At 37.6% G+C, this 24,098-nt stretch overlaps 1 protein-coding gene across 3 annotated transcripts in view; it reads left to right on the forward strand.

Moving 5' to 3' along the window:
* RUNX1T1 (RUNX1 partner transcriptional co-repressor 1) overlaps positions 1 to 24,098 on the forward strand; it is a 114,899-nt gene that overhangs the window by 15,484 nt on the left and 75,317 nt on the right. Inside the window, exon 1 of one of the 3 annotated variants that reach the window (XM_062570521.1) lies at positions 3,736 to 4,044. The exons of the other annotated variants lie outside the window; for them this stretch is intronic. Coding sequence (XP_062426505.1) covers positions 3,957 to 4,044 — 88 coding nt within the window. The 5' untranslated portion in view covers positions 3,736 to 3,956. Of the gene's footprint in view, positions 1 to 3,735; positions 4,045 to 24,098 lie in introns of those variants that run through there. 3 annotated transcript variants of the gene reach the window in all.

Consider the following 24,098-nt stretch of genomic DNA (forward strand, 5'->3'; position numbering starts at 1 on the left):
CAAGTTTCACCTAGCATATGGACATTCAATTAAAGAAAGACATTTACAGGAACTTGAGTGGAATTAGTCTGATGAACACCTGTGATGAGCCATTGCTGAGAGTGCTGGATAGGGTATGTTAGAGATTGTTTCCTCTTACTGGCAATACCTAAAATGAGATGATGTTAATAGGACTTAAGAATAAGTGAGAAGGGGAGTCTGCGCACTCCATCCCTGTCAAAGGCTTTTGTTCCCCCCCATAGGTGTAACAGCTACTAAACTGCTGCAGTTTTTGTTCTGATGTAGTAAGATAAATGAGTACCAGCTTGGGATTGCTTAAATAAACTCAGTTGTGAGCTGTGACAGTTCAGCCAGCACTATGTAAGGAATAGAGATGGCCCTGGGCAGGTGGGTACTTCTGTGGGAAGGGTGCAGCAAGTGGCTGTGGCTGGGGTCAGGGAGTGCCAGGGGATAAACCACCACTGCTAGTGCCTACGAGCCTGGATTGTGTCATCTCTGAATGCCTTTTCTTTCTTTCTTTTTTTTTTTTTTTTTCCAAATTTTTTTTTCCAGATTATATAAACTTTGTGCTTTCATGGAAGAGTCCAGTTTAATCACCAGATGTAAAATTTATTTAAGCAGTTACGTGAATTGGCTGCTGAACTGTAGGCCTGCGGTTCCTTGAAGGTGCTGACTCTGGAAGAGTGTAGGTCCAGTAGCATGTCAGTGACCTGAATCCTGAGCTCAGTTTTCTGATTTGAATAGCAATTTACATATTTTATGTGAGAAGTTTGCTGCTACTGTAGTATTTGCATTGCTGAAAGTCAAGCAGAAATGTCACCAGCAATAAACCAGCAGGAGTTATCTTGGTCCTACCTTGGTCTTGGTAGTTGCTTGATGGAATGCAGTCTGCATTTTAGACACTTGATGTAAATAGATACCTGCAGTGTACTGTGGCCCTTTATGAAGCGTATGAGCGAAGGGCATTTATTATGATTTCTAGTAGTTAGAAGGAAGCCCAGAGGAAGGTTAAACTGATGACTCTTCAGCTTTTATAAAGGTGTAGGGAGAGTCTTTGGTATAAGACTCCAGTTTTGATTTGCAGAACTTCAGTGCAAGTGTTGTATTTCTGAAGAACCACATATTAAGTTAAAGGAAAAATTTAACTAGAGAAATGCTTAGGTGATGAAGGAATTTCTGGCAGTAACTAAAAAGTACAGTAAATGGTTGATTTCTTTTGAGGCTGATTCTGATATTTGTAGTCTTTACATCTTATTAATATTTTGAAGATTAGCTGATACAAGAATGATTTGCCAGGGCCAATGACTCTTCTTCTTAAAACTTTTGGCTCAGGTTATATCCTCCTTCTCTCCATATATGAGATAAAAGCACTGTGAATATGAGGTTAACTGAATTCAAATAGAAGACTCTCTCGAGTTATTGCATTCCTTAGAAAATAAATACATTTCTCATATGGTTGAGATTGATCAAAAAAGTATTCTGTATGCCAGTGATTACATTCCCATCTGTGATTAGGTTTTCTGTCTGCATCTGGTTTTCACATTATATTTCTGTAACAAGAATCCTTTATATGGCAGAGTTCACTTTCTGTATTTTCTATTAGCTGCAGCTTGAACTACTGCACGGATCGCAGATTTACACATGTGGTTTTCATTACTTCATACCATTGAGAAAAAGTAATATTTGTTTGGGAAAGTATGTTTTTCAAAATTTCCATGGTAATACAACATGTTGATCCTTTTCTGTAACACTCTTGTAAGACTGCAAATTGTTCGAGGCATTCTGCTTTCAGTGAAGTTCAGATTCCAGGCAATTTTGCATGTACACTCTAACAACAACAACAACAGTTTACAAATCAGGAGGCAGAAATGCATTTAAAAAATAGGTTAGCATGGAATGGGTATAGCAGAATGCATCTATCACTTTGGAGAATGTGGCATATAGAGAAAATGAACTTGAGGCTGAAACAAAGGAAGAGTAGCAAGTTAAAGTGATGTCTTCATTGCAAAGTGGACAACAGATGAGTATATATTTTTTATTTTTTTAAGCAAGATGCTCCAGATAACTTGTTTTTGTACAGCAAGAGATGTAAAAATCTTTTACCAGCCGTGAAAAGGAGTATGCCTTTCAGAAGACACAAATATTAAATAGTTGTATGTTACATAATTTAACATATTTGATCATAATTATTTCTAGTGGCCAAATTAGTAAAGGTTAACAAAACATGAATACGTTTTTACAGATGGCTGCTGTATGTAATTCTGAATCCAAAATATGATGTTAATTTAATGTTCCACTGTAAATCCATATTTCAACCACATTTTGCTGTCGTCACTCAGCAGAAAGTTAATATTTAAATGATCTCAGTAAAATTAGTAGGGCCACTTGGTCAGTAAAGTGTTTCAGTATTGGTAGTGGCATGAGATTTTGGCCATAAAAATCAGAGCAAATAGTAACAACAATTGAGGAAATATTGTATGCATTTGTGGAAATGTACGGTGTTATGCAAAAGTTTGAACATTTGAAAAACATACATAATTCATGATAAGGCACAACTGAAATGTAGTTTTTATTGCATATATATGAATATAGTGACAACTACAGAGTTGCATAAACAAGAATAAAAACAATTTTATGAAAGTAATTATTGCACCCAAATTGTGGAATCCTAACTGTATTTTGGAGATTATTTTCCAGATGCCAAAGGTGATTGTGTCATATTAAAAGTTTAACAATTGCCGAACGCTTGGTACAATCCTGCAGTCCTTGCATGCCCCTCATTTTCCTTGTAATCTCTAGAATTTGGGCTTGTGTCAGGGCTGCAGAGAAAGGTCCAAGAGCGTAAACGCTACAGAAGGGCTTTGAAATGGTAAACTCCTTTGTTCTGTAACCTTAACACGTAAGGTTTGTTTGGATTTGAGGAGGAGTACTTTTTCGGGGAACAGTGTTTGGCACAGATACAAATGTGATCTTGTGAAAATACCCTCAGGTGATAGACACATTTTTTGCAATATGACCTAGTCCGGGAGACAGCGTGGGCTGGATCCTGGGTTAGATGCATGCAGCTGCGGCCAGATCCTTATGCATGTTTACCTTTGTGTCCTGAAATACCTGAGCAGTGGATGCGGATTGAAGCATGAACGTAACTGCGTGTGCCTGGCTCTGAACAACTTGCTGCCTTGATGTAATTAGGAACTCCTGAAAAGCATAATAATGTCTTGGAAAACTTGACAACCCTATAGTATAGCCTCATACTAATTATAAAGGATTTGTGTAACCCTGATAAACCTTTTGAATAGACTTTGGAGTAGGAGAGAAATTGCCTTTTGAAAAGCGGGATGATGATTTGTAAATATATCAGTACCTTTTTGATCTCTCTTTATTTAAATTATTTGCTTTTCTGTGACTTAAAAATACAAAGTGATATAAGGCTCTGTAAATTAAAAGGTCTCTATTTTTAGTAAGTATGTTTGTTTAATAAATTATTCTCTAGAGCATCTGTTGATCCAGGTAAAGTATATAATATTTTATTTTATATGAGTATATTTAAAACCAATGATTTTTGCAAAATTAGTAATAAGGTGTTCTTGTGGTAGACTGACTACAAGCTGCCTTTACATTATTGCCCTCTGTATGTTGACTACTTTAAATGGACACCTTATGAAACAGGCTTTTGCCCAAGAATTAATATAGTTTTAAAGTACTTCCTTATATTAACTAAGAAATTGTGTGTAATTGATTTAGAATGATAGCATTTCTGTCTTCCTTTTTCATTTAAAAGACTGCTATTGTCATGCAAATGAAGGGGTGTGGTACTTCAAACTGGCTGTGATATGTGCTTTTTTTTTTCCCCATTTGTTGTTGTCAATAGAAAAGATTGATCTCTGGGCTGGTGAACATAATATCTGTCCCAGTCAGAAAAGGAAAGAGGAAATTAGCAGAGCGATTGGTGGAGAATGATATCTGTCAAAAGAAACACTTGGAGAGCACTGAGTTTAGTGATAGGTGACTGCCGGAAAAAAGGGAACTTTGAATTTTGTCAAGGTAAGGAACAGAACAATATTTGATTTTATGATTTACATATTTTTTAGAAGTTATTTTTAATGACTGTACCTTGCCTTGTAAACTGTAATTGAAAAAGAAATCTTTCCTTTTAGCTCCCAAAGCGCCTTGAATCAATCAAGGTATTGTCTTCATATAAATATCACTGAAAGTGGGTAGAGGAATAACAATAAAACCTCTCAGTCATGACTCCTCTAAAACCCTCCTTGGCCTATGAATACATCTGTGTGTGAAATTTTTAACTATGCTTTTGTATTTTTGATGACATGGATGCTCTTTATTTGGCGTATAAATATTGTTTAGCAGGGCTGTAAAAAGAGTAAAGTTCAATTTACTGCTCCACTTCACAGCTCAATATTTGCAAACAGGTTAAGGGACAGTTAAAATTAGGTGTGCAAAATGGTTGTGTTTGCAATTTAGAGGAAACTTCTGGTAAACTCACTGCGTTGAGAATCTGTGGTAGATTGGATTGTGATGATACTCAGAGTAGATATTTCTATGTCATGTATGGAAAAGTCTTTACCATACTTGAAAAGTACATCTGCTGTGACAAAATAGAACTTCTAGTTAACTTGCAACTATCATTCCTGTCTTTACAGTACCTGTATTTTTTTTCTCCTAAAATTGCATGGCTAGATAGTGAGAAAAATGTTGAGCTTAATTTAAATACTTTCCAAAACTCTGATGTTTTCTTTTCTGGTATTGGACCATTTCTCCTATGATGTCTTTTTTGTAGAGTCTGATATCAAAATAAAGTGAACAAAACAAGTCTCTATAGACTATACTCCAGTTAGTTTTGAAGGCAACTAAACCTTAATTTTACCCCTTTGCTCTGAGGCCGCCACTTTCTGAGCGGCCACGCTGCTGTGTCAGTGCAGTCTTTCCAAATGAGGCTCACCACAGTGCAGAGAGCCAGCGGGAGGCTCTGCACGTCACTGCCAAGGTCGGGTCTAGAGTTGTGTGCATCATGTGAACATACTTTTTAAAAAATAAATCCTATTAAAATGAATTTGGATTCTAAATCTAGTTCCTTGCTCAGATTAAAGCAAGCAAATGCTTCTCTGGGGTCTTGCTATACAAAGGCAATGTTGGAAAGGAATGACTGTTCGTAGCAGAGTTACCTCTTCCAGTTTTATTTTGCTAATTTAACAGTATGTATTTTCTGACTAGTTTTCCTCTGTTCTTCTGTCTACGTTCTCTTTTTCAAAGTGCAATGGTATCACATGTAAGTGGCTGTTGGTTGTTTTTTCTTTCCTTCTTCTTCTTCTTCTTTTTTTTTTTTTTTTTTTTTTTTTTTTTTTTTTGAAATAGAGTATTTGAAAAATAAATAATAAAATAAAGGTTTCATGCCAGAAGCATGCAGTGATAGGCTAGTAATGGTGAACTTACTGTGGTTTATTGCTAGCAGAGAACATGTAAGATAATGGAAATGTGCTACAACTTCAGAGAAATGTATGTTTTCTAAGACTGTTTATTTCAGTTAGAAAGAGGGAAAGAGTACAACTAAAATTCACTTCATCCTAATAAAGCCCAAATGATTGTATTGCACTAGTGAAATGTTCATAAATGAGAGGGAACAACATGATACCCATTGGGCAGGTCAGGCTGCATGTGCCGTGTGGGCGTAGGTGCCTCCTTACCATTTCAATGTTACTGTATGCTAAATGAGCCTCTTACCTGTGCAAGTCCTATTAGTGTTGTTTTATACAAAAAAAAAAACCTCATCCTTTCTATAGGCCAACTTACAGAGTTAACAATAGGAGTATAGTTTTCACATTGACAATGAAGATAATCTAAAAATACTTTATGACTATTTATAAAAGGGAAGGTGGCTTGTGGTGGTTAGCGATTATTAGATTTATTTGAAGACCTAAATCTGGATGGACATGTTTGTCACGTGGCTAAAAAGGTTAGTCAGTAATCTTAAATGACCCATAAGTTCCATGCTGAAATTTGGGTGAGTAATGTGAATGAGGTGGCCAGCATTCTCCTGTGGTATCTTCTGGAAGCGAGTGAAAAGCCTCTGTGATGTTGCCCCAGATTGCTTTGCCCTTTGTGTGTAGACCAACTTTCAGCTCACTTCCCTGGACAGATTTCATTCTTGCTGATGCTGGAAGACAGTACCTTTTTGAATGACATGATGAAAGCTGTAAGTTTCATTAAAAACAGAGATAGGTCAGAGCTGAAATTTTCCCATAGAAATGCCTAAAGTCATTTCAAATTAATATGGATTATGCTGTGCCCCAAAAGATTTGACTTACTATTTGAAACCAAAACAGAATAAAAAAGCCTCATAAAAGGTGGTTGAGTCAGTAGCTCCTTAAAAGCAGTGGTCTGCTGTAACTTTTACCTTTGCTTGTGTGATCCCTTTCATACATCCTCACCCTTGTTTTGCTACTGCAGTGTCCTTTATTTTTCTCAGTTTTCTTTCTTTATCTTCATACCAATTGCTTACTTGCTTATATATCTTAAAGATTGCAGTTTACAACTCCCCCCCTTCTAATATATAACAGATGTAAAAGGGTTCTTAGGGACGAGAGTATTACAGACACAGGATTGTCATTACACAGCTCACAATCAGATTTTCATCTGCTCATGTGGTGCGCACCTGTGGCTTGCTGGCGTTGTTCTTGATTGGAGTGTGAGAGATCTTAATGAAAAACAAAGATTGGATGACAAGAAGAGACTCCACGGCACACACGGGCTACTTCGCACGTCGTAAGAAAGTGAAATTCTAAATACGCTCTGTTCTGTGAGAGAGCATGTTGTGATGAGAGAGTGTGCTTGTGGGATTTTGCAAAGAGAACCAGGGTCTTATTTATGGCTGGCTTGCAAAAAATGCATTTTTCTCTGCAGGTCAGGATGATTTGGAACAGTTGAGGGTGGTGACCATTTTCTTTAGCTTACTTTCTGAGCCAATAAGAATATACTGGGCAGGAATCCAGCTTTTGAAGTACAAAGAAAATAACCTATAATCTATATAAAACATTGGCGGATGGGGAAGAGAGGAAATTTACAGAGAGCAACAGAGTTTGAGAATAACTGTTAAAAGGAGAATATAAGAGGAGCATGTACATGACATTTAGTTGTTTTAATTTGAAAATGCAGTCTTTAAAACCTTGGAGATTATCAGCTCTCTCAGTATGATGTATTTATTAATAAACTGAAACAAAACACTAGCTAAAGCTGGAGCTCCGTTTTCAAAGTGATTTTCTGAGTTTGCGGAGTTTGGTTTTTCCTTTTTCCTCTCGATAATAGCTGTGGCTCTGATAACATTAATGGGCTTTGCCCCACATGGCGCTGTGAGTGTATTGTACCACTGCTCACTGATCCCAGGTCAGTGTGATGCGTGAAATCAATTTATTTGAATCTCTTTGCCTGTATAGGAATTTGGCAGCGTGCCAGTTGTTTTCATTTAATGCTCTTTGTGTTGAACACAGACAAGCAGGCAGGCTTTTGTACTCCTCTTTCTTTTGGTCTCTCTCTTTCAGCCAATATTCTATTCTGTGGATTTGCAGAAGTAAGAATATGCTACCTTTTTTTAGATCATTTTCTTTAAATTTAAAGAGCGTAGAAAGTAGGTCAGTCACAGAGCAAACCGTGTGGGGTTTTTACAGAATATAGGTGGTAACACCTGTCTTTCCCCTTTTCATAGCTTTTAGGGAAAAAAAGAGAGGAAACACTGGACTATTTTTGTAATGCATATTTCTGTGTTATCATTTTGTAAGACAAAGACGCTCCAGTCGTGATTAAATCATCGTATTTTTTAAAATAAATGAATTTCTGGCAGTTGGCTGGACGAATCAGAAAGACTTTTCAGAAGCTATTTCATTTTAGATAATGACCTTAATGTAAGCTTTAATTTAGGAATCCCTCGTGGCATCTCTTCTTCCCTTCTGTCCGTTCCTCCCCTCCCCCAGTTACTTAATATTTCACAGGTACCAAAGAGTAAGCTTTTTTTTTTTTTTTTTTTACGAGGAAGCAGCAAGGCATGTGGAACAGAGCAAGTAATTTAGCCCTTCTTAAATAGAAAAAAAGAACGGGCAGCAGCACGTATTTCCAGGAGGATTTGTTTCAGAGCCTGGTACAGGGAGCGGGAGAGCCGGCGAGTCTGTTGATGCTCCAGGCAGTTCTTGCGGAAGTTGCTATGCAGAAGCGTGGAGCCGCAGCGCAGGGGTCAGCCTCGAACACACCGTTTCCTTGTTTAATTACCTGAAGAGCAAAACATCCAGGCTGAGAGTGTGTGAAAATGCAGTATCTCGAGCAGCAGTTTGCTGCTCTGACATCCTGCAAGGCCAGCCCTGTCTGTCCAGCAGCGTCAGGGCTGGTTCCTGACAGCGGGCTATCTCTGCCGGGCCGGGGTTCCTTCCATTCAGGAGGTATTGTGTGCAGGAGGGTTTGGTCAGGAATTTGAGGTTCCTGCCGGTTCTTCCAGCCCGGACAACGCTATGACAGATAGGCCTGATTTTTTTAAAGAATAATAATAATAATAAAAAAAAAAAATTGGCCCTTTTTAGTCCTTCCCTTGTAATTCTGGCATTGGCATGATACTGACTAAAACAAAACATGTTAACTCTTTCACTTCTGAATTCATAGTGTTTTCCTTTTGCCATATTGTTCTTTCTCCCCTTGCTTAACCTCTTTGATTTGTAGAAGTAAAATCTTCCAAGAAGCAAATTCTTCTGGATGGAGCTTATGCTATACAGCAAACAAACATTTGATTTTTTGATTTTCTTTTCTTTTTCTTTTTCTTTTCTTTTTTTTTTTCTTTTTTTTTTTTTTGTAGTAATGGTGGTGGTACTCATCTCATGAATGTAATCATCATCTTTGGCATTTTAAGTTTTTTCATTCCTGACATTATTTTTATTCACCCAAAGCAGAACCTTTGTTCTGATATGGCCTGTTAAAACAATGGTGGCAGTTATAAACACTTCCATTCTTACTGTGATTTTCTTAGATGTCCAACCTGGTGTTCAATTTTAAAATACTGGGATAGAATCCGTTACAGTCCTTGCTAATAACTGCTGTTTGTTGAAATAAAAAGCTGCACTAAAACCAAAAGAAAATTTCTCTGGAATAAGACTGTGATGGTGCAAACACTTCAGCATCTGCTCAAGTATGGGAGGATCAAGAGGCAGTGTGCCCTGCGCAGTGTAAATGAGATGGAGTTCATGCATGAATAAAATTTTGGCCCTCGTACATGTAAAGTGTCCTTTGGGATATGAACTTCAAGGTACATGATTATAGCTGAAAGATACTGAAAGCTATGTTTAGGTAAAGGTATTGAATATTTTTAAGTACTGAGAGTGTGACTCTCTTATTTAGATAATTTTAATGATCTACTTTACAGCACAGCACTGCTAACAGTTGTACTGGCAGAACTTAAGATCACAAGGCTGGGAGCAAGGAGTAGAGAGAGGGAACTTATTAATTTGGCTTTGCAGCAGAAATCAGTGTAGCATGTGACTGTTCCTTTTTATTGTTGTGGGCAAAAGCAAGTCTAGGAAAGATATTTGTGGTTACAGGAGTGGAGAAGAGAGAGAGCTGAAAGTTAACTGTGGTTTTATTTTCTTTTGTGTTGCGGGCTTTAAGTCAAGTCTGTGGAGTTGTGCTTACAGTTGTCAAGGGCATTGTCCTGTGATAGTCATCTAGGGTACTTTGGTAAGTAGGACTGAGACTGAGCAGTAACTTCTACTTTTCCTGCTGGTATTTCCTTAGGATTTTGTCATACAGATTTAAGGGCATACTCCCTTTCTTATATATATATGTTAACTATCACTACCAGAATAGGGTTTTAGGATACTCTTCATTAAGAGAGTGTAGCTTTCAGTGGATACTCACAGCTGTGAGTAAATGATAGTGTAATGGGACCAAAAGAGTCATTATGATCTATTGTGCCGCTAATCCTCCATCTAAGAAGGATTTGCAGGGGATGGTGCAACAAAAGAGCTGTTACAGTGTATCAGATCGATAATCATGATCTAATAAATTCTTAAATATGTCCGTAATCCTTCACTTTTAGAATCATGACCCTTTTTTCCATTATGAACTCCTAATGCTACTTTGATATAAAAGGGCCTTTAAGTAAATGTGAATTACTTAAACACACAGTTTTAGATTTCTTTATCCCATCATACTCTAAAGAAAACATAGTTTGAATAAGCATTGCTTGTATTTAGAGGGTGAAAACAAGCCTGCTTATCCACTGTTGTCAGTGTCATGTTCCTATAGTTTTGTACATACATAGGATATTGTGTATGTACAAAAGTGCTATTAGTTAAACCGTTACAAGTCACGTATGTCTTGTTCCTCCATCCATTGTTTTATATGTCTTTACAGTTTTTCAGAGTTCCCTGTCTAATGAGCTGTCTGTGTCATAGCTGACCAGTGGCCATCTGAACCATCAGAATAGTAAGAGAAATCTCACCACTGATGCATAAGGACAGCAGTAACCACTCTTTTCTTTCCTCCCACTCATCAGATGTCTAGCTCATCTTTGAAAATAGCAGAAAATGATAGGCCTTAATCATGGTAGCCACCTCAGAAATCCCTCAGAGATAATGGTTTTGGAGCAACATTATGTCTGAAGCTGAAAAAAAATACTTAGCTTTGGCAGCTCCCTGAATCTCTACTGTGACAATCTTGCTTAAGGAAAGTTCTCATGGATAGCATTTCCCAAGCTGGTTAGGGCTTTATTAGAACTGGCACCTTGCATTGTGCCCAAACACTTACTGCTGCTTTTTGCAGATGTTCTCCTAGTGTGAAGTGGTGTAATTTGCTCTTGGTATGAAAATCCACTTCATAATCACCTCTGCATTCTTTGCTTGCTTCTGTTCTGAATGGCTAGAGCTAAGCACCATGTGGTGTACAACACAATTAGATAAAATGAAATGATATTTAAAGGCCTGTGTTCCTAACGGCTCCTTCCTGTTCCTAAAGTAACAAAGATTTTGTATGTTAATTTTCCTTAGCTGTGATAGGATTTGTCTTAGTCTTACAAAAAGTACAAATCTTATGTCAATCCGTTGTGCTTCCAGGGAGCATGGTGTGCTTCCTTTCAGATTGCACAATATTAAGGTGACCACATTTTGGCTGTTTTTTTGTAGAAGAAACTAAACTAGCACAGTGTTTATCCCTGAATGTTAGTATAGTGCTAGTTGGCTGTTGATAATAACTTTTTTGATAATTACATATAATGTTTTATGCTGGTAGCTATAACTTTAAATTCTAGTCATGTAGTGGATTGGGGAAGGCAGGTATGTAGAATGATGAGGAGATCACTGCCGAATTAAGGACATGGGTGGTATAGCAAAGAGAAGACAGAGGACACTGAACAACTAATGAAACAATGAGAAGGAGTATTTCTTTTACTAAAGACCAGTGTTTCCCTTGGGTCACTTATGAAAGGTGTTCCCCTTGCATCAAGTGTGAATGAGCCTGTGTACAGATTCTGCTGTGTTTCTAGAGGCTGAACTGCATTAGACCACTTCACTTGGTAATGTTGTTTTGCCATTTTAGCAATTATAGGATCTGCCAGTGGGTTGTCCTACTATAATTGTGAGAAAACTCACCCATAGCCACTTTTCTGTTAGGATTTCCTAATTTTCTTTGTGAAAAAGAGTGCCCCCCTGCCTTTATGCCATTAGACTTTCTCATTCATCAGGAAAACTTTTGATGAGGAAGTAAAACATTTGATGAGGAAGTGGCTTTCTCCCCTGGCTCTGAAAAGCAAATAATTTAAATGGGGGACTAATGCTTAGCTGTCCTAGATATGGATATGCCTAAATATTTATTTACCGTGGCTCATCCATTGCGCTTCTGAAATTATTCAGTAGTTGACTGATGTAATACAAACATAAGGTATTAATAGAGAACACTAACGTGCTTTACAAGAGCGCTTCCTGACACTACTGTGTTTATAAACACATAACAAGACAAGCAGAACTGCCTGGTCCCCAGCCCACTATTGTGGAGGCTAATGTAAAGATTTTGATGTCAGATGCGAGACTAAGCTTTGTTTTCTTAAAGCTTGTCAGTTTGTTTTACAAGCACAACATTATCCTTCTATTGTTGAATATGTGCATCTCTATATACACATATATATACGCTTGCATACACATGCATATGTATGCTGTTAAATAGTATTTTGTTGAATAGTATGTTGGAATTGTTTTCATTTTTTTGAGTGCGTACAATGAGTATTGTGGTTTGCAAATTCCTATTGAAACTGCTCCGTAGCACAACAGCTTTGTTTTGAGGCCTTTCTGAACAAAGCTTTTGTTTGATTATAAATGTAGTAAATAAGTACAAATTGATCAATATATCACAAAAGAGTGAAGAAGGGAGGTCATATCTCCATAAAAAAACATTTTTTCCCCATTGAAAATGGCTGTGTGATCATAAATAAGTGTTTTGTATTGCTGTGTATTTGCTCCACCTGGTGGATTTTGCTGAAAGTGTTTTTAATGCTTATTAATAAGGAGAAACTATCTTTAATTAAATACAGACTATATTACTAAAAGTAAAGACAACTTTCTAATTTATAGTAGCCATAGCATTGCAAGAGGCAAATTTAGGAAAGAAAACATTAAAATATATATTTCTTTTGTCACGTTGGTCATTACAGCAATCTGTATGGAAGCATAGATTTCCAAACCAATGGGTGGTAACAGTTTATGCTTGGACTCATCTAAAGATTAGTAATTAAAAAATCCAACTGCATGGTTTTTGAGGTTAGACATGATCAGTGAAAGAGGATTTGTGCGCCCAGCCTCCCCCCCCCCCAGATAGACAGTAATTAATGAGCCCCTCTGATAAGAAGTGGCAGGGCTATTGAAAAACAGAGTTACTGCACTGAAGTGTTACTGCTGTACATCAGCATAAAATCTGTCTGCCATTAACCTAGCTTTGCGAACATTGTTTTCTTTGGAATTCTGAAGGACTTGGTTATGCTTTGATCATCTCATTGTTCTCCTTAGGTTATTTTTTTTTTCCTTTAGAGTGTAATGGCTCCCTAACAGAAGGTGAAGTTTAGAAAATAGTGTCTCCATATGCAAGGGATTTGGAGACCTTTTTATTGTCTTTAAAAATGTCATTCATAGTCCTCATTAGCATTTATTGTTGCAAGCGTACAAGCAGAAAATGTGAAATTGGTATGTCATGAATAGCTCCACAGAGCTCTAGAGCCCTGAAATTTTGCCTGCAGTGTGGTGTGGGGCAGGCATTGAGAGAAAGCTGTCCAGATGGCTGCCAGCACAGAGCAGAGCTGCAGGTTTTTGTCTCTGGTGCTGAGAGGAGGGAAAGTTCACTGGAGCATACGCTATCACCCCTTGCGTTTTAACAAAACTAACTCGCCATCAGTCAAAATGGGGAGGTGGTGACATTGAAACAAAAGTTTTCAATATAAAGTAACAGTCCTTGTCAAATGAATAAAATATGTTTAGTTAGTGTCACAAATATTGACATGTTACAAAGAAAAATGCAAGACTCGAATTTATGGCTAGTGGTAGATACTCTTTCACACAAATATGCTCTCACATTATCTTTATTATGAAAATCCTATGCAGTGAAAAGACATTGATTAGAGGTCAAAATTGGGGTTAATACACTACAGCAGGAGGAGTTTCCTTACCCATGTTAAACGAGCAAGCACTCTGAGCTTTAAATCAAAAAACAACTGATAGCTGGAAACTTTTTTTGCATCCTAAAATATGACCCTTGTTCAACAAGACCAGATATTATCTGCCAGGCTTCTCTGGGTCAGACAGAATGTCTTCTTTTTTCCTGCCTGTGAAATGGCATCTGAGGTATTTTGTTGTATCCTTTCAGAAATAATACCAAATCAATATCAAATTTTCTAAAGTGCATCAGTGATGTTTATGCTCAGGTGGTTGGGTAATTGCCTTTGAATACGCATGATGATAGAAATGAACAGTCAATTCTGATTTATTTTACCCATATTATAGAAAATATTATATTTAAAAAAATACTTAATGGAAGTTTTGTTTAGCTCAGCTCAAGTTAAAGAAAAGGATACCAAAACAATAACAGTATATGACTTGGTGTGAGTGCACCTACTAAAATCTAAATATAGAGTAGAAAAACATGCATTTTTTTAAGTACTGAAGCCTATGTTGGCACTTCTACTCTAAGAAAATTAGAATTTATCTTCTCGTATGAGGGATTTTTTTATATACTTTCCTTAATTTGAAACCTAAAATGTTCTTGAAATGCCATCAAGCTTTCTGGCCACTTTCAACAGTAATTAATTTTTTTTGGTCTTATTTTGATCAAAAAGAATAGAAAATAAGGCTAGACCTAGATAGCCAAGTCTGTTCTGCTGTCAAAGATGCCTTTTCTTAGCAGATGACTTGAAATCCTTTTTAGAAGACTAATTTCTGATTTTACTGTTGAAATAATATGAGAGATTAAGGCTTTCTCACGTGCAAGGAATTCAGTCCAGTATTCCTTTAGCTAGGACTAGGGATAACACAATGAACAGTTTCTTTTCTTTCAAGAATATTTTTTCCCAGTTTGGTGACTATAGCTTGCAAATATCAAATATTTGTGTAAATAATCTCAATTAGCCTGTGTTTTGTTGAGCTATGTATGTTTTAAAGGTCCCATTTGTCTTCTTTCAGAAGTCCAGAAAGCCTTGCCAATAAGGAAATGCTTAGGGAAATGTTTAGTGTTGTCTGGCAAATGTTTTGTATTGCATGTATTAAGAGCTACTGTTACAGATAGTCATATATGTCTTATTGGAATATTTTAGTTCTGTTTCCCAGCAAAGAAATAGAAAGGAAATTTAGAAAGAAGTACCTTTCTTTAGTAGCTTGAGCCCTTTTGTGGTAGTTCAGTAAAAACAACGGCGGGTACAGTGTCATGCAAAAAGTCACGTGAATGTACCAATCACTGTCAATATGTCATACATAGCCTGTTGTTGCATAAAATAGCAGGAAATATTTGGCAGCAAGAAATTAGTGAACTTCTTTCTCAGGTGTTGCCTTTCTTGTACTTCGGTTTGGCAATCAACTGAACAAAGTTAAGAAAGCATCCAGAAGTAGTCTCCTGTCTGCCCCCAACAGCTCCACAGCTCACACATTAGGTGGGTTTGCCCTGTCAGTGGGATGCCTTAAGAAAACACTAATAGCTTCCAGCTGGGTGGAAAATCAAAACGTTTGGGGGCTGACAAAACTAGCAGATTTGAATTTGAAAGCCCAGCTAATGCCTGCATTTTTATTTACCACTCGCCCATAAAAGATTATTTTCCAATATGTCAGCCTCATTTGGTGGCCAGTGGTCTGAAAGTGAAAGTGGAACAAGCAAGCGGGGAAATCTGGACATTAGTGAGTCCGCCCTTTCAAGCTGGTGCGCCACTTTGTGGAATGGCCTTCCCTGAGGTTGGGGGGGTCCTAATGACCATTCATCAATGCTCGTTGACTGATCATTGAGTGCCTTCTCATTCAGTTTATCAAGTCTTGCACATAAAAAGTCAGAATAAGCATTATTCAGCTTTGTTAAAGCCAACTAGGAGTAAAATGCTCCATTTGAACCCATTTTGCCCTTGGTTTTTCACTTTGTTAATGCAGTCCTGCTTAAATGAGTGCTTTTATTGGGTCGGTTAGAATATCTGAAACTATTAATTCTCTTGTATTGAATAGCTGGTGGCAGGCCAGAGCAGATGGGGTAGAAAACTATTTGGTTGGGTGTATTGCTTTCAATTAGGATCAATGAGGTTTCAGCTCCTTTGAATTAACTCACTTAATACCCACTGTGTGAAGTCACAATGTATCACAACAGTCCGCTCTAAGTAGAGCGGGAAGTTGCGAAGTCCTACAGAAAAGCTTTGAGTTAAATTCTTCCCTCACTGTTAATAGAGAGCTTTCATTAACTACAGATGCATTTCAGTGGACTTCCAGTCTCTGTTATTAAGCTCGGTTTAAGCAAAAGACAATCTGTACTTTTAAATGGAATTTCTCTTTTTCATCTAAGCAATGTAATAACAACTTTATGTGATCAGTGGTTCATAGATCGTGTTTTTTTGCAAATTCCTGAGTTTGGAGACTGTTTTGCCTTCTTTCACCCGTTTTCAAAAGTAAGAGTTGTAGAGGATTGTTTTAAATTATTTGTAAGATGTTTTGAATGATAGTCAGAGAAGAAGCTGATTTCCAGACAGTCACCCTGGAAGGCGTAACGTAACATGCAGCATAAAGAAACTGGTTGAAGGTTATCTTCCAGATTTTCACTCTTTCACTCTGTCTGTATCGTTTTCCTTTTGGTGTTACATGTTGTACGAATGCCTGTGTTACAGCAGAATTGTACATTTGTTAAAATGGCTGCTTTTTCTGCCCCCCCTTTTTTTTCCTTCAGAATGACAGAAGTGGAGAATAAAACTATTTTACAGGATGTCCATCTTGGCCTACTAAAATTTCAGAAATGGTGCAAAAACTATTACTATTACAGCAATCTTTAAGTGAATGCATTAAAAATGGGAAGGGGGGGAAAATAAATATCCAGAGATATTTATTCAGGGAGGACTGCCAAATGGGTTGCAGCCTGCCTCAGTGTATTAAATAATGAGAGGGAAAAACTATTCATGCAGCTGGCTGCTTGAGAAAATGCTGAAGTAGTCTCAGATGCACAGGCATTCTGTTAGCCCCTTCCACAGGCAGACTTCTAGGTGAGAATCTCCAGGGATCCAGGTTTTGTTGACGTGGATCAATTTAAATGGCAATTACTGTAGTCAGATAACAGCTTAAAAAGGCTTTTTACACACAGAAAAGATGCATAATCACAGAGCATATGGAAGTTCAATTTTGCGAGCCATGGTCTGTGGATTTACAATGTACTGATATTAAGACCTACTTTTAAAAGTGAACATTGTTCAGTTTTATTAAAATGCATCATACCTTTGACACATTACTTTCTACTCTAAGGCTGATTCAGGCTGCATCGATGTTGATGTAAGGTTGCGTTTCCAACTGTGAAAATGTTTTTCCTTTCATGTAGAGTACAGCATTAAAAACAAAAAACAACACGGCAAATACAATACTGACTGACTGGTTTTAAATAGTGCATCAAATAATAAAACAAATAGAATGCTAAATCCTTCAGAGGCCTTGGTGGCACAGACTTGCAGGGTTATTCTCTCCCTTTCCTCCCTCTGTTTTTCCCCCTTCGTGAAAGCTTTCTGTCAGGAAAGCATTCTCCTCTTTCAGTGTTTGTGTTTGGCTCTCAGATACACAAAAATCCATTATACAGAACTTCATTACGGTAGCTATCTGATGAAGATGAAGAAAAGATTGCCTCAAGGAGTGGCTGCGTCGTATCGGTAGTGCCACAAGACGTGCCGGGCTGAGGGGAGTTGCCCGTTCGCTTCTTCGATCATCCTGAATTTGCCGAGCCTGTGCTTGGAGTCTCTCTCCTCTATTTAAGTAGAGTTTAATGGATGAGCGGCGTGTAGAGAGTGTTAAAAAGTTCTTGTGGACATAACAGTAAATTAAGTGACTCATTTGTTTTAAGTCAAAAATATTCAGCAGTTCAGTCCGGATATTGGAAGGGTTGCTATTTTTTGCTTAATTTCGCATGTGTGCTCTGTTCCTAAAGAGATCTTTATCAGGCTTTGCGGCAGCTAAAGGAAGGAAAAGGAAGGCCTGAAAGCAGAGTTGTTTCTGTGTTTTAGAGGCAGAAGATGGCATAGCACAAAATCAGGGGGTTGCATAAAAAAGTACAAAAGGTTGAGTCTTATCCTGACAAGACTGCAGCTTCTGAAGATCTGAATGTGTTTCTATCTGGGCTTAAATGTAGCCTGAAAAGGCAAAGTCAAAGAGAGAACAGAACCCATGTGCTAATTGCTGGAAAAATGGTGCTTGCTAAAACAGAGAAGATTATGCAAATGCTAAATTGGAGGAGAGTTTTGAAAAAGAAGATATTTTTCCTTGTGCCTCAAATTTTGTGTAAGGCTGTACGTGCTACAGAAGGCATGTGAGCCAGGCATATGTTTCTCCTAAGAGGCAAAGATGTTTTACAAAGGACCAAAGAGGGACTGCTGAGAAGAAAATAGCCAGCTTTAGATAAAGCACTATAACAAAGACTTGTAGTTTTATGTATCATGGTGTCCATTAAAGCTTAATAGGGAAAAGTGCATTGAACCTAGCCAGGCATACGTTATTCATGTGAAGGATAAACATTTAAGGGGTGTGCAAAATCAGAAATTGGGAGGACATGATTGTTTAGCTTTTGAGAAAGCTTTACAGGGAAGATTTTGTTTTCATCCCCCATGGATCACCATGCAAGGTAAAGGGAGACTAAGCTGCAAATGTTTGGAACATATCAATGCGGGAATCCCAGGGGGTTAAAAGCACTATAGTAAAATAGAAGTGGTCTGCTGTCTAAGTGTGTTCTATTTTACACATACTACTGAGAATCTGAGAAAGGGAGTGATTTTGATACTCTGTTCACTGTAGTAAAATAGCATAATAATGAAAAAAGTGTGGGGAGGGGAGAAAAAGGGAGGGGGGACCCTCTGGTATACCTCCTTGCACATTTTGAATTTCCAGCTAAATAAACAGATGCAGTCCCACGGAGTTCAAAATTATGGCTGTTAAAATAAAGAATGGATTTGTTTCCACTTTTGGAGAGGAGCCGGTTCGGAGCGAGGCTTTCCTTAATTGCTTTCAGCAGAAGAAAGGGTTAACTTTTAGGGAATAATGCAGCATTTTTAGCTTATCGCTCCGCATTCTACTTTCTATTCTTTGGTCATCTGGAACTTGGTGTGAAAGGTAGAGTAAAAGGAGTCAGCCGAGGGGAGCTAGGGTTGTGATAATTTGCACACACATCCCTGTCATTGTTCTGCCTGAAGAGACAGGGCTGGGTTCAAGGCCACATGTGCTCCTGTCATCATTCACATTTCTGCTCCAAGTGCAATACAGAGTGTCAGCTCTCCATCTGTCTTTGCCTGGCAAACGCACGCGCCCAGCATCCTGCCTCCAGCTACGCTGCCACCGCCAGCGCTGATGGCCCTCCTCGCCTCCCTGCGCTCATTCCAGAACAGGAGGCGCTGAGCCCGAAATACGCTCGCTTGCAGGAGAGAGCCATTTACAGTGTGGTATATTTTATCCGAGGATGCCTGGTGAGTTAAAATCCTTGCAGCTCTTTTGATTTTAAATGAGGAAACGCTAATTGTTTTTGGATAGTGGGTTTTTTTCCCTCTTTTTTTCTTTTTTAAATATAGATGGGGATTTGCAAGCTGATAGGGATACGGAGTGATCGTAGATGCTAATTCTGTTGTGTATATGTTTGGGGGAGGGGAATTTGTCTGAGGAAACTGCCAAAGATGATACTTAGAGCAGGACTGGATGTTTCAATGCCAAAAGATTGAAATAGTAGAAAGTCATCTTATTTGGGGGTGCAGGTCTCTGCACGGGTGTAATTTTAGTGCAGGGAAATATAGCTTTGGGCTGTCTTTCGTGACTGTCAGCTGTACCTTGTATCTGCAAACATTTGATCGGTAGAGCTCATTTGCAGCGTTCACCGATCATCTGAAATTCTCTCTCTGAGAAGCTGTTTATGTTAGAGAAGTGAAGGAGATTTATAAAACAAATTATTTCAGCATCATCCTAAATCACAGTCCTTAGCTGTCACCAGACAAATCATTGAAATATATTACTACAAAATAAAACAGAAAAAAAAAATCTGCTGAATTAGAGAAATTGCTGCAGAGCTGGAAATTTTAATAGATTGGTTTCCTCATGAAAATATTGTCCTTGGATCTTTAGATCACTTGTCTTATTGATAAGTGTTATTGCCAAGAAAACATTGCTTCTATACCGGCTGGTTTGTTTGAGGGGTTTTTTGAGATGCTTGACCACAACAGAGTGGATTGATTTTGGTGTGTTTCGTTTGTTTTTTCGGTAAGGACTGAACAGAGCCATGTGCCTGATTATAGCAGCCTGTGTCTGTAGATTGAAAAAAAAAAAAAAAAAAAAAAAAAAAAAAAAAAAAAAAAGAGAGAGAGAGAGAGAGAGAGAGAGAGAGAAAGAGGAGGATAGAGATCCTACAGCAGGCTGGTGCTTGTGGATTATTTGGGTAGGACAGGCAGAAGAGGCTATGCTTGATCACAGAGAGTCTGTACACCTCGCAGATGGTGTTTTGAAACAGTATCTGCCAGTTTGCTGCAACCACAGTTGCATGTAGGTATTGCCAGTTGTTTGAAGAATATTTTCCTTTCAGGATTTTTATACATGGTCATACTCTATTGCTGGTATGTTTGCTGATCCTCTGGTTGTAACAAGAAAGTGGGTTCTGTTTGCTCAAAGCACTAGGCTAAGAGGATTTATATGGTTGAAATATGGGCAAATTAATTTGCATAGATAACAACTGAGGACTATGAAAGGTCAATTTAACCCTTTAAACTGAAATTTGATTTGCATGCATTATATTCCTGGGGATGTGATCTTCATTAGAAATATTATGGCAATTCATTAATTTGGAAAACTGCATTCTGCGTAATTTGAATCCACTGACATTTTCATTCTATTTGTATGAAACTATTCTCCTCATGTGGTTTACTATCTGTGTTCTGTTAAGATATTTTAATGTACTAAAGTTACCCAGTCTTATCAGTTTTGATCCTTGTGTGTGTTATTTGGGGATATTAGCAAACAGTATTGGAATGCCTAAGGTGGGGGTTTCTGAAAACCTATTAAGCCTTTGGCATTTAAATTACTTAATCTACCTGCTGGTTAAAATTTCATGCATCTTTAATCAAAATGGCATGTGCTACACTGGAGTATGTATACCCTTATCAATACTTGTTAAGCTTTAACATTAAATAAATCTTTAATTTCCAGCAGTCTCTTAAAGCAGTAGCAAGCAAGAAGTGTGTTTTAATGTCAGCTCTGAGTGTTAGAAAACCTTGCACTTGGATATAGAGAATACACTAACAGCTGTGACTGGGAGCATGTGCCAGAATGGAGATACTTGAACAGATCTGACACTTGGCTATTTTTGACACCCATCTGCACTTTTTTACTCTCCTCTAGGATGAACTGCCTCTCAATCTGTTCACAGCATATTTTAGCCCTTTAATATTGTGGTGTTGGTTTTTTTCAAATGGGCATTATTAGCCATCTGGGGCAGATTTTGTATTTTTAAAGTAAGCACATTATGTACAGAAGATTAAAAGGATGTATATTTTTATGTAATCTGATATTATGTCAGTGCCTTTTGTGTATGTGTGAAGTCTTGGGTTCAGAAGCATCCCTTTAGTAATTCTGACATCCACAGTCCTCCTTATTTTGGAGAAAGAACAGGAAGTAATAAAAGTGGGTTCTGGTTTATGTGTAGTGATAACACTTTTACACAAAATAAATTTGCTCTTCAAAGACAAACTGTTCGTACTGTTATAATTGTGATTGGCTACTAACCTTCTCACTTCCCTGTAACTAAAAAGCTGCAGCACAGAGAGTTGCTAATGAAACATTGTAAAAGCAATTCAGATTTTTTTTTGAGGCACTATTGCAATTCTGTGAAAAGTCCAGAGAAAGGTAATCTTGTTAACGGGAGGCTTGCAGTAACCAAGTTAACCATTTTGTCATTCTATTCAGAGAACTCTAGGAATTGCTTATCTCTAAATAATTGATGTTGGAGGAACAGTGTTCAAATCTAATACCATATACAAATTTGTATGATTACTGTGTGTTTTTTGCTTTTTTTTAAGGGCTGTTTATTCCAGACTTTATTTATGAAACATTACAAATCTATCAGTCATTTTATAGTACTTTCAAAGAACAGATGTTGGCCTACAAAATGCTTTATTATTGCCCATGGCAGTATTCAGCATGGTTTCCTTAAAAGGACAATCAGTGATCACAGTCATTGTAGCCCAGAAATAATGCTGTTCTTTCAGAAGATGGCCTGGTATTAGGTCAGACCACCCTTTCTTTACTTCTGCTCTCCAGATGTGGCTGCAACTTTTTTTTTTTTTTTTTTTTTTTTAAGTTCATGTTTCAAAAAAAATGGGTTTGTTTTCAAAATCTGGTTTTACTTAAGATATCTCCATCCTGGAGTGCATTTCATAAATTGCCCACATATTTTTCTTAGCAGAGAACTTAACTGGCTGTAATTTTTAACACATGGCCACATCATGTGATATTTTCAAAACATTTGCACATAGCTTTAAGAAGGTCCCAGCAGAAATGATCCATCATCTCACAGCCAGCCTGTTTCTTAACAGCGTATCTGCATTTTCCATTTAGCAGAGCTATATATTATTAGCTTACATTTTGGGTAGTAAAACAGTGCATTGCTGATTGTAAAACATGGACTTTATTATCTGCTGAAAATTGATTTGGCATTTATAGCCACTGTGTACTAGACTGGCTTTCTGGTTTTAACATTAGTGCTTGCAAGTGATGATTTGTTTAAAGAACAGAAACAAAATTGCCATGGACGTAACTGTTAGTGTCCTAGTAACTGAACATTTGGATTATCCACCTGTTTTTTAAATACATGCGTCTAAATGCTGTTATACAGCAAAAGTCTCCTAACAGTCCATTAGCTGACTTGTTCTGTTTTAAGTTGCAGTTGCTATGCTGTTATATTAGGACAATTCTATGTCTTACAAAACAAGTTTCCTGCCAAACAGGGAAAATGTGTCTGGAAATACTTAAGTCTGAGTGTTAACCTTGCATCATTATTACAATCATCCTACATAATGACTTTATCTTCTTCAAGTTTCTGATAGGAGTGAAAAGCTCTTTCCTCTTAAGAGGACTGTGGATCACTAGGTTCTTCAGATACATAGATACATGTCGTATCCTTACAACAACTCTGCTTTTCAAAGCATTAAGGTTTCCTCTTCTTTTTTGGTAGCAATAAATTCTGAAGTCTGTATATCATTATTTCTCTTATTTTCAACCCATGGGGGTATGAACTGCATCTTGCTATGTATGCATGGAAAGTAACTAACACATTATGGGGTGTAGATAATACTGCAGAAATAGTATTTCTTTTTGTTTTGTTTTGTTTTGTTTTGTTTTTTAGGTCCCAAACACGCACTGCAAAGATTTAGTAAATTTAAACTTAGGCCCTTGGCTGAAGAGGAACAAATGAATCTGTTTCTCAAGACTAGTACTTCAGCAGTGTGTGCCTGTGCAGTGCTTAGTACCAATTACGTTAAGTTGAAGATTTTGGACTCCACAACAGTACATAATTAGAATTAGGGCATGATCACCTTAGTGTGGAAATCAATTTGATCTTTTTTCCGTGCAGTTAAAAGAGGACTTGAATACCAATTTTAGGTAAAACAAATTCTGAAATGATGTGACATGCAGATGAGAAAGATCTGAATGAAGAAGTTGATGCATATAATAGTAGAAGAAGATATGGTATGTGGTCCTTTTCGCCTGTGCCAGTTTCCTGATTTGTTTCCTGCATCATTTCATCATCAAAGTATGTACAGCAAGGATAACTCTACAAATATCACTTAAAATCTGATTTCCCGGTACCAGATCGCAAACTAAAGCTAAATGCAAAAGAAGACTTCTGCACTTACGGCAGCAGCTGGCTTCCAAAGCCCAAATTATGTGCCTTTGAGCTGCTATCCCCTCTTTCCTAATTCCAGATGTATCACAGTTCCAATTTAAAGTTTTCCAAACATGCAAGTCTCCCATCTGTGCATGCTAAGAGCTGTCTTAATATTGGCAGGGGCAAGCAGGCCAGTGTTCAGTTCATACCTAAGTCTTTTTGGAATTGAGACATTTTTGGGTCTGAGTTGTTTGAACAGTTGCATCCTGGTAGGTAATCTTGGAGGATGCCTAATGTGTATTTAGAAAAGTTGGTCTCTGTGCAAGGGCCTTTCTGTAATACAATACATTTCTGCAACACAGAAGTGTCTGTGGTGTAAAATGGAGCACAGAGCAAATCATGTTCAGACTAGTAGAAACTAAATTGGAAAGTCCATAAGGCACAGACTGTGTGGGCTTTTGCTGGTATTCATGCACAGTCTAGCCACATTAGCCCACTTTGCAAGACCA

The sequence above is a fragment of the Rhea pennata genome, chromosome 2 (assembly GCF_028389875.1).
Source record: "Rhea pennata isolate bPtePen1 chromosome 2, bPtePen1.pri, whole genome shotgun sequence".
NCBI lineage: Eukaryota > Metazoa > Chordata > Aves > Rheiformes > Rheidae > Rhea > Rhea pennata.